The sequence below is a fragment of the Petromyzon marinus genome, chromosome 4, assembly GCF_048934315.1.
Source record: "Petromyzon marinus isolate PM22_M1 ecotype Great Lakes invasive population chromosome 4, UKy_Petmar_22M1.pri1.0, whole genome shotgun sequence".
Taxonomy (NCBI): domain Eukaryota; kingdom Metazoa; phylum Chordata; class Hyperoartia; order Petromyzontiformes; family Petromyzontidae; genus Petromyzon; species Petromyzon marinus.
Window position 1 is genome coordinate 4,192,392 of NC_133670.1, and position 11,694 is coordinate 4,204,085.

The following is an 11,694-nucleotide window of genomic DNA, read 5'->3' on the forward strand; positions in this document are numbered from 1 at the left end:
TGGCTGACTCTGTCTCCACGGTGTTTACTTCCCCACGTAACATGGCTGACTGCCTCCACAGTGTTCACTTCCCCACGTAACATGGCTGACTACCTCCACAGTGTTCACTTCCCCACGTAACATGGCTGACTGCCTCCACGGTGTTCACTTCCCCACGTAACATGGCTGACTGCCTCCACGGTGTTCACTTCCCCACGTAACATGGCTGACTGCCTCCACGGTGTTCACTTCCCCACGTAACATGGCTGACTGCCTCCACAGTGTTCACTTCCCCACGTAACATGGCTGACTACCTCCACAGTGTTCACTTCCCCACGTAACATGGCTGACTGCCTCCACGGTGTTCACTTCCCCACGTAACATGGCTGACTGCCTCCACGGTGTTCACTTCCCCACGTAACATGGCTGACTGCCTCCACGGTGTTCACTTCCCCACGTAACATGGCTGACTGCCTCCACGGTGTTCACTTCCCCACGTAACATGGCTGACTGCCTCCACGGTGTTCACTTCCCCACGTAACATGGCTGACTGCCTCCACGGTGTTCACTTCCCCACGTAACATGGCTGACTGCCTCCACGGTGTTCACTTCCCCACGTAACATGGCTGACTACCTCCACAGTGTTCACTTCCCCACGTAACATGGCTGACTACCTCCACGGTGTTCACTTCCCCACGTAACATGGCTGACTGCCTCCACGGTGTTCACTTCCCCACGTAACATGGCTGACTGCCTCCACGGTGTTCACTTCCCCACGTAACATGGCTGACTGCCTCCACGGTGTTCACTTCCCCACGTAACATGGCTGACTACCTCCACAGTGTTCACTTCCCCACGTAACATGGCTGACTACCTCCACAGTGTTCACTTCCCCACGTAACATGGCTGACTGCCTCCACAGTGTTCATTTCCCCACGTAACATGGCTGACTGCCTCCACGGTGTTTACTTCCCCACGTAACATGGCTGACTACCTCCACGGTGTTTACTTCCCCACGTAACATGGCTGACTGCCTCCACGGTGTTCACTTCCCCACGTAACATGGCTGACTCTGTCTCCACAGTGTTCACTTCCCCACGTAACATGGCTGACTGCCTCCACGGTGTTCACTTCCCCACGTAACATGGCTGACTGTGCCTCCACGGTGTTTACTTCCCCACGTGACATGGCTGACTGCCTCCAGTGTTCACTTCCCCACGTAACATGGCTGACTCTGTCTCCACGGTGTTCACTTCCCCACGTAACATGGCTGACTGTGCCTCCACGGTGTTCACTTCCCCACGTAACATGGCTGACTGTGCCTCCACGGTGTTCACTTCTCCACGTAACATGGCTGACTCTGTCTCCACAGTGTTTTACTTCCCCACGTAACATGGCTGACTGCCTCCACAGTGATCACTTCCCAACGTAACATGGCTGACTGTGCCTCCACGGTATTTACTTCCCCACGTAACATGGCTGACTGTGCCTCTACGGTGTTCACTTCCCCACGTAACATGGCTGACTCTGTCTCCACAGTGTTTACTTCCCCACGTAACATGGCTGACTGTGCCTCTACGGTGTTCACTTCCCCACGTAACATGGCTGACTCTGTCTCCACAGTGTTTACTTCCCCACGTAACATGGCTGACTGTGCCTCTACGGTGTTCAATTCCCCACGTAACATGGCTGACTGTGCCTCCACACACTCGCGCGTCCCGCTCCCCTCCTTTTGCGTGTGCCGATCCCGCCTGATAGCCTCCTCGCTTACGGCCTCCACAGGGATGGAGGCGAGGAAAGAGGAGGACGAGGAGGAGATTAAGAAGGAGGACGGCGGGGAGGAGATGGCAGCGCCCGGGGCCCCGAGGAAGAGGGAGCCAGGCGCGGCTCCCCACGGGAACTTCATCAACTAGGCGGCCTTCAACCCCCCGGCTCGACGCGTCGCGCTGCTGCCCCGCGAGCTTCTGAGGCGGCTCCTGCCGGAGTCCGCGCCGCCGTTCCTCGCCCTGGACATGGGCTGCAACAGCGGGGTGAGCGCAACTCCACGTTACCACGGACGGGGCTGAGGACGTCGACCGCTGGGGAAGGTTCTGAAACTCTCGGGACGTTCACTCGAACAAAGCCGTGGCTGTGAGACTCGTCCAGTCCCAGTGTGGTATAGTGTACTAGTCACTATGGTAGTGTACTAGTCACTGTGGTAGTGTGGTAGTGTACTAGTCACTGTGTAGTAGTGTGGTAGTGTACTAGTCACTGTGTGGTAGTGTGGTAGTGTACTAGTCACTATGGTAGTGTACTAGTCACTGTGGTAGTGTGGTAGTGTACTAGTCACTGTGGTAGTGTGGTAGTGTACTAGTCACTGTGGTAGTGTACTAGTCACTGTGGTAGGGTGGTAGTGTACTAGTCACTGTGGTAGTGTGGTAGTGTACTAGTCACTGTGTGGTAGTGTACTAGTCACTGTGTGGTAGTGTGGGGGTGTACTAGTCACTGTGTGGTAGTGTACTAGTCACTGTGTGGTAGTGTGGTAGTGTACTAGTCACTGTGTGGTAGTGTACTAGTCACGGTGTGGTAGTGTACTAGTCACTGTGTAGTAGTGTGGTAGTGTACTAGTCACTGTGTGGTAGTGTGGTAGTGTACTAGTCACTGTGTGGTGGTGTACTAGTCACTGTGTGGTAGTGTACTAGTCACTGTGTAGTAGTGTGGTAGTGTACTAGTCACTGTGTGCTAGTGTGGTAGTGTACTAGTCACTGTGTGGTAGTGTACTAGTCACTGTCTGGTAGTGTACTAGTCACGGTGTGGTAGTGTACTAGTCACTGTGTGGTAGTGTGGTAGTGAACTAGTCACTGTGTAGTAGTGTGGTAGTGTACTAGTCACTGTGTGGTAGTGTGGTAGTGTACTAGTCACTGTGTGGTAGTGTACTAGTCACTGTGTGGTAGTGTGGGGGTGTACTAGTCACTGTGTGGTAGTGTGGGGGTGTACTAGTCACTGTGTGGTAGTGTGGTAGTGTACTAGTCACTGTGTGGTAGTGTACTAGTCACTGTGTAGTAGTGTGGTAGTGTACTAGTCACTGTGTGGTAGTGTACTAGTCACTGTGTAGTAGTGTGGTAGTGTACTAGTCACTGTGTGGGGGTGTACTAGTCACTATGGTAGTGTGGTAGTGTACTAGTCGCTGTGGTAGTGTGGTAGTGTACTAGTCACTGTGTGGTAGTGTACTAGTCACTGTGTGGTAGTGTGGTAGTGTACTAGTCACTGTGTGGTAGTGTACTAGTCACTGTGTGGTAGTGTACTAGTCACTGTGTGGGGGTGTACTAGTCACTATGGTAGTGTGGTAGTGTACTAGTCACTGTGGTAGTGTGGTAGTGTACTAGTCACTGTGTGGTAGTGTACTAGTCACTGTGTGGTAGTGTACTAGTCACTGTGTGGTAGTGTGGTAGTGTACTAGTCACTGTGTGGTAGTGTGGTAGTGTACTAATCACTGTGTGGTAGTGTGGGGGTGTACTAGTCACTGTGTAGTAGTGTGGTAGTGTACTAGTCAGTGTGTGGTAGTGTACTAGTCACTGTGTAGTAGTGTGGTAGTGTACTAGTCACTGTGTGGTAGTGTACTAGTCACTGTGTGGGGGTGTACTAGTCACTATGGTAGGGTGGTAGTGTACTAGTCGCTGTGGTAGTGTGGCAGTGTACTAGTCACTGTGTGGTAGTGTACTAGTCACTGTGTGGTAGTGTGGTAGTGTACTAGTCACTGTGTGGTAGTGTACTAGTCACTGTGTGGTAGTGTACTAGTCACTGTGTGGGGGTGTACTAGTCACTATGGTAGTGTGGTAGTGTACTAGTCACTGTGGTAGTGTGGTAGTGTACTAGTCACTGTGTGGTAGTGTACTAGTCACTGTGTGGTAGTGTACTAGTCACTGTGTGGTAGTGTGGTAGTGTACTAGTCACTGTGTGGTAGTGTGGTAGTGTACTAATCACTGTGTGGTAGTGTGGGGGTGTACTAGTCACTGTGTGGTGGTGTGGTAGTGTACTAGTCACTGTGTGGTGGTGTACTAGTCACTGTGTGGTGGTGTGGTAGTGTACTAGTCACTGTGTGGTAGTGTGGGGGTGTACTAGTCACTGTGTGGTAGTGTGGGGGTGTACTAGTCACTGTGAGGTAGTGTGGGGGTGTACTAGTCACTGTGTGGTAGTGTGGGGGTGTACTAGTCACTGTGTGGTAGTGTGGGGGTGTACTAGTCACTGTGTGGTAGTGTACTAGTCACTGTGGTAGTGTGGTAGTGTACTAGTCACTGTGTGGTAGTGTGTTGGTGTACTAGTCACTGTGTGGTAGTGTACTAGTCACTGTGTGGTAGTGTACTAGTCACTGTGGTAGTGTGGGGGTGTACTAGTCGCTGTGTGGTAGTGTGGGGGTGTACTAGTCACTGTGTGGTAGTGTGTTGGTGTACTAGTCACTGTGTGGTGGTGCACTAGTCATTGTGTGGTAGTGTGGGGGTGTACTAGTCACTGTGTGGTAGTGTACTAGTCACTGTGTGGTAGTGTGGGGGTGTACTAGTCACTGTGTGGTAGTGTGGGGGTGTACTAGTCACTGTGTGGTAGTGTGGGGGTGTACTAGTCACTTTGTGGTAGTGTGGGGGTGTACTAGTCACAGTGTGGTAGTGTGGGGGTGTACTAGTCACTGTAGGGTAGTGTGGTAGTGTACTAGTCACTGTGTGGTAGTGTGGGGGTGTACTAGTCACTGTGTGGTAGTGTGGTAGTGTACTAGTCACTGTAGGGTAGTGTGGTAGTGTACTAGTCACTGTGTGGTAGTGTGGGGGTGTACTAGTCACTGTGTGGTAGTGTACTAGTCACTGTGGTAGTGTGGTAGTGTACTAATCACTGTGTGGTAGTGTTGAGGTGTACTAGTCACTGTGTGGTAGTGTGGGGGTGTACTAGTCACTGTGTGGTAGTGTGGTAGTGTACTAGTCACTGTGTGGTAGTGTTGAGGTGTACTAGTCACTGTGTGGTAGTGTTGAGGTGTACTAGTCACTGTGTGGTAGTGTGGTAGTGTACTAGTCACTGTGTGGTAGTGTGGGGGTGTACTAGTCATTGTGTGGTAGTGTGGTAGTGTACTAGTCACTGTGTGGTAGTGTGGTAGTGTACTAGTCACTGTGTGGTAGTGTGGTAGTGTACTAGTCACTGTGTGGTAGTGTGGTAGTGTACTAGTCACTGTGTGGTAGTGTACTAGTCACTGTGTGGTAGTGTACTAGTCACTGTGTAGTAGTGTGGTAGTGTACTAGTCACTGTGTGGTAGTGTGGTAGTGTACTAGTCACTGTGCGGTAGTGTACTAGTCACTGTCTGGTAGTGTACTAGTCACGGTGTGGTAGTTTACTAGTCACTGTGTGGTAGTGTGGTAGTGTACTAGTCACTGTGTAGTAGTGTGGTAGTGTACTAGTCACTGTGTGATAGTGTGGTAGTGTACTAGTCACTGTGTGGTAGTGTACTAGTCACTGTGTAGTAGTGTGGTAGTGTACTAGTCACTGTGTGGTAGTGGGGGGGTGTACTAGTCACTGTGTGGTAGTGTGGTAGTGTACTAGTCACTGTGTGGTAGTGTACTAGTCACTGTGTAGTAGTGTGGTAGTGTACTAGTCACTGTGTGGTAGTGTACTAGTCACTGTGTAGTAGTGTGGTAGTGTACTAGTCACTGTGTGGTAGTGTACTAGTCACTCTGTGGGGGTGTACTAGTCACTATGGTAGTGTGGTAGTGTACTAGTCACTGTGGTAGTGTGGTAATGTACTAGTCACTGTGTGGTAGTGTACTAGTCACTGTGTGGTAGTGTGGTAGTGTACTAGTCACTGTGTGGTAGTGTACTAGTCACTGTGTGGTAGTGTACTAGTCACTGTGTGGGGGTGTACTAGTCACTATGGTAGTGTACTACTCACTGTGGTAGTGTGGTAGTGTACTAGTCACTGTGTGGTAGTGTACTAGTCACTGTGTGGTAGTGTACTAGTCACTGTGTGGTAGTGTGGTAGTGTACTAGTCACTGTGTGGTAGTGTGGTAGTGTACTAGTCACTGTGGTAGTGTACTAGGCACTGTGGTAGTGTGGTAGTGTACTAGTCACTGTGTGGTAGTGTACTAGTCACTGTGTGGGGGTGTACTAGTCACTATGGTAGTGTGTTAGTGTACTAGTCACTGTGAGGTAGTGTGGTAGTGTACTAGTCACTGTGTAGTAGTGTGTTAGTGTACTAGTCACTGTGTGATAGTGTGGTAGTGTACTAGTCATTGTGTAGTAGTGTGGGGGTGTACTAGTCACTGTGTGGTAGTGTGGTAGTGTACTAGTCACTGTGTAGTAGTGTGGTAGTGTACTAGTCACTGTGTAGTAGTGTGGTAGTGTACTAGTCACTGTGTGGTAGTGTACTAGTCACTGTGTAGTAGTGTGGTATAGTACTAGTCACTGTGTGGTGGTGTACTAGTCACTATGGTAGTGTGGTAGTGTACTAGTCACTGTGGTAGTGTGGTAGTGTACTAGTCACTGTGTGGTAGTGTACTAGTCACTGTGTGGTAGTGTACTAGTCACTGCGGTAGTGTACTAGTCACTGTGTGGTAGTGTACTAGTCACTGTGTGGGGGTGTACTAGTCACTATGGTAGTGTACTAGTCACTGTGGTAGTGTGGTAGTGTACTAGTCACTGTGTGGTAGTGTGGTAGTGTACTAGTCACTGTGTGGTAGTTTACTAGTCACTGTGGTAGTGTGGTAGTGTACTAGTCACTGTGTGGTAGTGTACTAGTCACTGTGTGGGGGTGTACTAGTCACTATGGTAGTGTGTTAGTGTACTAGTCACTGTGAGGTAGTGTGGTAGTGTACTAGTCACTGTGTAGTAGTGTGTTAGTGTACTAGTCACTGTGTGATAGTGTGGTAGTGTAATAGTCACTGTGTAGTAGTGTGGGGGTGTACTAGTCACTGTGTGGTAGTGTGGTAGTGTACTAGTCACTGTGTAGTAGTGTGGTTGTGTACTAGTCACTGTGTGGTAGTGTGGGGGTGTACTAGTCACTGTGCGGTAGTGTGGGGGTGTACTAGTCACTGTGTGGTAGTGTGTGCGTGTACTAGTCACTGTGTGGTAGTGTCGGGGTGTACTAGTCACTGTGTGGTAGTGTAGTAGTGTACTAGTCACTGTGTGGTAGTGTGGGGGTGTACTAGTCACTGTGTGGTAGTGTACTAGTCACTGTGTGGTAGTGTGGTAGTGTACTAGTCACTGTGTGGTAGTGTGGTAGTGTACTAGTCACTGTGTGGTAGTGTGGTAGTGTACTAGTCACTGTGTGGGGGTGTACTAGTCACTGTGTGGTAGTGTGGTAGTGTACTAGTCACTGTGTGGTAGTGTGGGGGTGTACTACTCACTGTGAGGTAGTGTGGGGGTGTACTAGTCACTGTGTGGTAGTGTGGGGGTGTACTAGTCACTGTGTGGTAGTGTACTAGTCACTGTGGTAGTGTGGTAGTGTAATAGTCACTGTGGTAGTGTGGTAGTGTACTAGTCCCTGTGGTAGTGTGGTAGTGTACTAGTCACTGTGTGGTAGTGTGTTGGTGTACTAGTCACTGTGTGGTAGTGTGGTAGTGTACTAGTCACTGTGTGGTAGTGTACTAGTCACTGTGGTAGTGTGGGGGTGTACTAGTCACTGTGTGGTAGTGTGGGGGTGTACTAGTCACTGTGTGGTAGTGTGTTGGTGTACTAGTCACTGTGTAGTGGTGTACTAGTCACTGTGTGGTAGTGTGGGGGTGTACTAGTCACTGTGTGGTAGTGTACTAGTCACTGTGTGGTAGTGTGGGGGTGTACTAGTCACTGTGTGGTAGTGTGAGGGTGTACTAGTCACTGTGTGGTAGTGTGGGGGTGTACTAGTCACTGTGTGGTAGTGTGGGGGTGTACTAGTCACAGTGTGGTAGTGTGGGGGTGTACAAGTCACTGTAGGGTAGTGTGGTAGTGTACTAGTCACTGTGTGGTAGTGTGGGGGTGTACTAGTCACTGTGTGGTAGTGTGGTAGTGTACTATTCACTGTAGGGTAGTGTGGTAGTGTACTAGTCACTGTGTGGTAGTGTGGTAGTGTACTAGTCACTGTGTGGTAGTGTACTAGTCACTGTGGTAGTGTGGTAGTGTACTAGTCACTGTGTGGTAGTGTTGAGGTGTACTAGTCACTGTGTGGTAGTGTGGGGGTGTACTAGTCACTGTGTGGTAGTGTGGTAGTGTACTAGTCACTGTGTGGTAGTGTTGAGGTGTACTAGTCACTGTGTGGTAGTGTTGAGGTGTACTAGTCACTGTGTGGTAGTGTGGTAGTGTACTAGTCACTGTGTGGTAGTGTGGGGGTGTACTAGTCATTGTGTGGTAGTGTGGTAGTGTACTAGTCACTGTGTGGTAGTGTACTAGTCACTGTGTGGTAGTGTACTAGTCACTGTGTGGTAGTGTGGTAGTGTACTAGTCACTGTGTGGTAGTGTAGGGGTGTACTAGTCACAGTGGGGTAGTGCGGGTGGCCATGGGCCTGAGACATGTTTACAAAAATGCATTTTCACCTTTCTCCCACAGATGGAATACACTACCCCATATGCGCGTTGTTCATCAAACACGTGAGTCATGGAAATTCATCATTAGCTCCAGACTTTTTGTCAATTAACTGCTGGATGAAGGCCTATGCCATGCCATGTTGGTCACGGGTGGTTTTGGCAATCAAGGTTGCTGAAGGTGCGTGTCAAGGACTGGTTCAGACATATCACCGGTTTGAGGCGTTTATTAGATATTTAAAGTTGCATTCATGTCAGTAGCTGAACATCGAACTTGGTCTCGTTGGATTTTTTGACCTAGAATCACTGCGTCATAGGTTTGTATTGAATAAAGTTGCATCTAATACTGTGGCCAGAATCAAAATATTCATACTGGAGGAATGCGATGAGCGATAAAGCTCTTTTTCGCAGACGTCCAGTAGAAGGAGGGTAAGAACGTTACAACAACAAAAAATACAAAACATGATAGTAGTCCAAAGTGCAAGAGAGGTAAACACATCACCCAAACACATACAAATAAAACTAAACCATCCCCATCCTACCGGGCAAAGCCCACTGAGGTATTAACTTATTTTCATTTTGAATAATGAAGTACTCCATCCTCGCATCACGTCTGTTTTTTTACGACATTCTCCAGCAAAGAAACAAACCCGCCACCGGTGTCCTCGTGTTTTCTCGCAGGAGCTGACGGTGGCTGTGTATCGGCACCTGACGGGGCTGGACCAGCCCGAGGGTGCACGCTCTGGGCAGGTTGCCCGCGTGCTGCCGCTGTCTGTGCTGGCGTGCGACCTGGACGCCGATCTGGTGGAGCGTGCGCGGGGCGACAATCCTCACCCGGAGGTCATCGCCTACGAGGCGTTTGACTTCATGGACACCGCAGCACGGGACGCCGCGCTGGACGCCTTCCTGCGACGCCACGGCCGGGCGCGCTTTGACCTGTGCCTGTGCATGTCGGTGACGATGTGGATTCACCTGCACCACGGCGATGCCGGCCTGCGGCGTTTCCTCGCGGCCGCCGCGCGCACCGCCACCTTCCTGTTGGTCGAGCCGCAGCCGTGGAGGTGCTACCGAGCGGCCGCGTGCCGCCTGCGCCGTCTGGGGCTGGCCGAGTTCCCCCTCCTGCCGGATCTGCGGCTCCTGCGTGGGGCTGGCGGCGGTGGCGGCCGCGCGGAGGCCGATGAGCTGGCCGCCTTGCTGGGAGAGGAGGGAGACATGCGCTTGCTGTCCAGCCTGGGCAGCACCGAGTGGGGGCGGTCCCTGCTGCTGTTTGGACGAACGGGAGTGGCATTGGGATGCATTGACAAAAGTACCGATTGAAACTGCGTTGCTGCTGTGGCCTTCGAGGATCTGTTGCCTATTTGGAGAGAATTCGTGGTCGGAAATGTTAAGTGTTTGTCAGTTTTTAACACCTTTATTTGTTGATGGTACATTGTTTTCTCGTCGTGCGTGTAAATGCAGCATGTTGTTGAAAACGTGTTATAATTTATCAGAATATTATATATATATAAAGTGACAACAATGCACAACGTACCTTTTTTGTACCTCTGAAAATAAAATTGTATGCAAAAAGAGTTGTCAGTTTTGAAGGACCCAACCAGAATCATTTATGATAAAGGGAATGAATGTTTTTTTTTTTAATAAATGGGACAACAGCATCTCATAAAATGGAAAATGAATATCACCAACTTCAAGTCATTGTTTGGAGGAGGCATTTTGAAAATTATATCAAACCCAGCCCATGGAAGACATACAGAAATATTTCCTCTTCACATGCGATTTTCCTCAAATAATTTAAGGCAGCTCATGATGTGACAGTGGAGGCTGCTTTGTAAAGGTGAACTATGTCCCTGTTTCCTTTGGATTTCCACGTGCATCTGAAATATTATTGAAATGCACATGTAAATGTTTTGGATACGCCACTTTTATATTTATTGTGAAATAAAATCTGAACATTGTAAATAGTTGATGGGTGCATTGTAATTGTGTGAAGTCATAATTGCCATTCATCCTCCCATTAACCACAACATCTGGTATGGAGGCAATCCATCCCATGTTCCTGTCCAGTGAGCTCCCTCCGCTCCATAAATATCTTTGTTGTGTTGTCTATATGCACGGTTTGCAGAGTGCACTCAGACTGACATAAGTGCCGTTGCGATATCACCACGACCAAGTGGCAACTAGCGTGCAATGCTCTGTTTGATAGATATGTTTCAGCAGTTAAGGGTGAAAAGTTAGACAAGCGGGATTTGATTGCTGAAAAAAAAATCTTCGGATTGGCCATCGCAAACCATGATGACTGCCGAGAAGAGCTGCTCGTAGCATTTTCCTGCACGCTGGTGGGAAGAGCCCAGCAACTTGAGCGGAAGCATCGATCGCACTGTCGGCAAGAGTTGCTCGTCTGCTGAATGGGACTTGTGTTGTGCCGTTACTGGTGTTGATGCCGATGGGCTCTTTCACGTTTTTCTTTAATCCGCTTGGCTGAGTCGGCTATGGAACTTCACTGCTTACAGCTGCTCTCAAAGTAAACATCTAGAAAAAATATCTACGGACAAAAATAATGCTTACCCAATGTTACTGATAATCTTGGACCAATATCTTTAAATGGTAACTGTTTGAGGCCAAACCAGTGTGATGAGACCCATGGAGATGACACTTCTCCGTTGTACCTACTGCAAACAGGGTACGCAGCAGCATTGGTGCCTGATTAGATTGCTTGAAGTGGGATCTGATCATTTGCTGTAACTGCTGCAATGGAACAATCTTTGCGGTGGCGGAATGTTATGACACGTCTGTTATTCATAGCCATGCACTTAGTGTCCTGCCTCGCACAAGCATACAATGTCACCGACCATCCAAAATTATAATTTCAATCATGAAAGAATCTTACAAGTTAGTGAGTTTTTTTTCGTACATACGTCAGGAAGCAGCTGGTTGTGTATGGAGCTGGTTAAGCATGGGGCTGGTTATGCATGGGGCTGGTTATGCATGGGGCTGGTTATGCATGGGGCTGCTTATGCATGGGGCTGGTTATGCATGGGGCTGGTTATGCATGGGGCTGGTTATGCATGGGGCTGGTTATGCATGGGGCTGGTTATGCATTGGGCTGGTTATGCATGGGGCTGGTTATGCATGGGGCTGGTTATGCATGGGGCTGGTTAAGCAGGTGTGAATTATCGTGTGTGGGAGGGAGGGGAGTCAGTCTAATT

At 49.4% G+C, this 11,694-nt stretch overlaps 1 protein-coding gene across 1 annotated transcript; it reads left to right on the forward strand.

Moving 5' to 3' along the window:
* Nucleotides 1-1,372: 1,372 nt before the first annotated feature.
* Nucleotides 1,373-10,449, forward strand: LOC142906410 (pre-miRNA 5'-monophosphate methyltransferase-like). The gene is made up of 4 exons (XM_076054108.1): nt 1,373-1,391; nt 1,806-2,066; nt 8,514-8,554; nt 9,170-10,449. The coding sequence occupies exons 1-4, from the start codon at nt 1,373-1,375 to the stop codon at nt 9,803-9,805; spliced, it is 957 nt and encodes a 318-aa protein (XP_075910223.1). The 3' UTR covers nt 9,806-10,449.
* Nucleotides 10,450-11,694: the final 1,245 nt, after the last annotated feature.

What these genes read in the sequence shown, in the direction of transcription:
- LOC142906410 (XM_076054108.1), top strand. An exon ending in GACGTCGACCGCTGGGGAAG is followed by an intron (nt 2,067 to 8,513) that starts GTTCTGAAACTC and finishes TTTCTCCCACAG; the next exon opens with ATGGAATACACTACCCCATA. An exon ending in GCGCGTTGTTCATCAAACAC is followed by an intron (nt 8,555 to 9,169) that starts GTGAGTCATGGA and finishes GTTTTCTCGCAG; the next exon opens with GAGCTGACGGTGGCTGTGTA.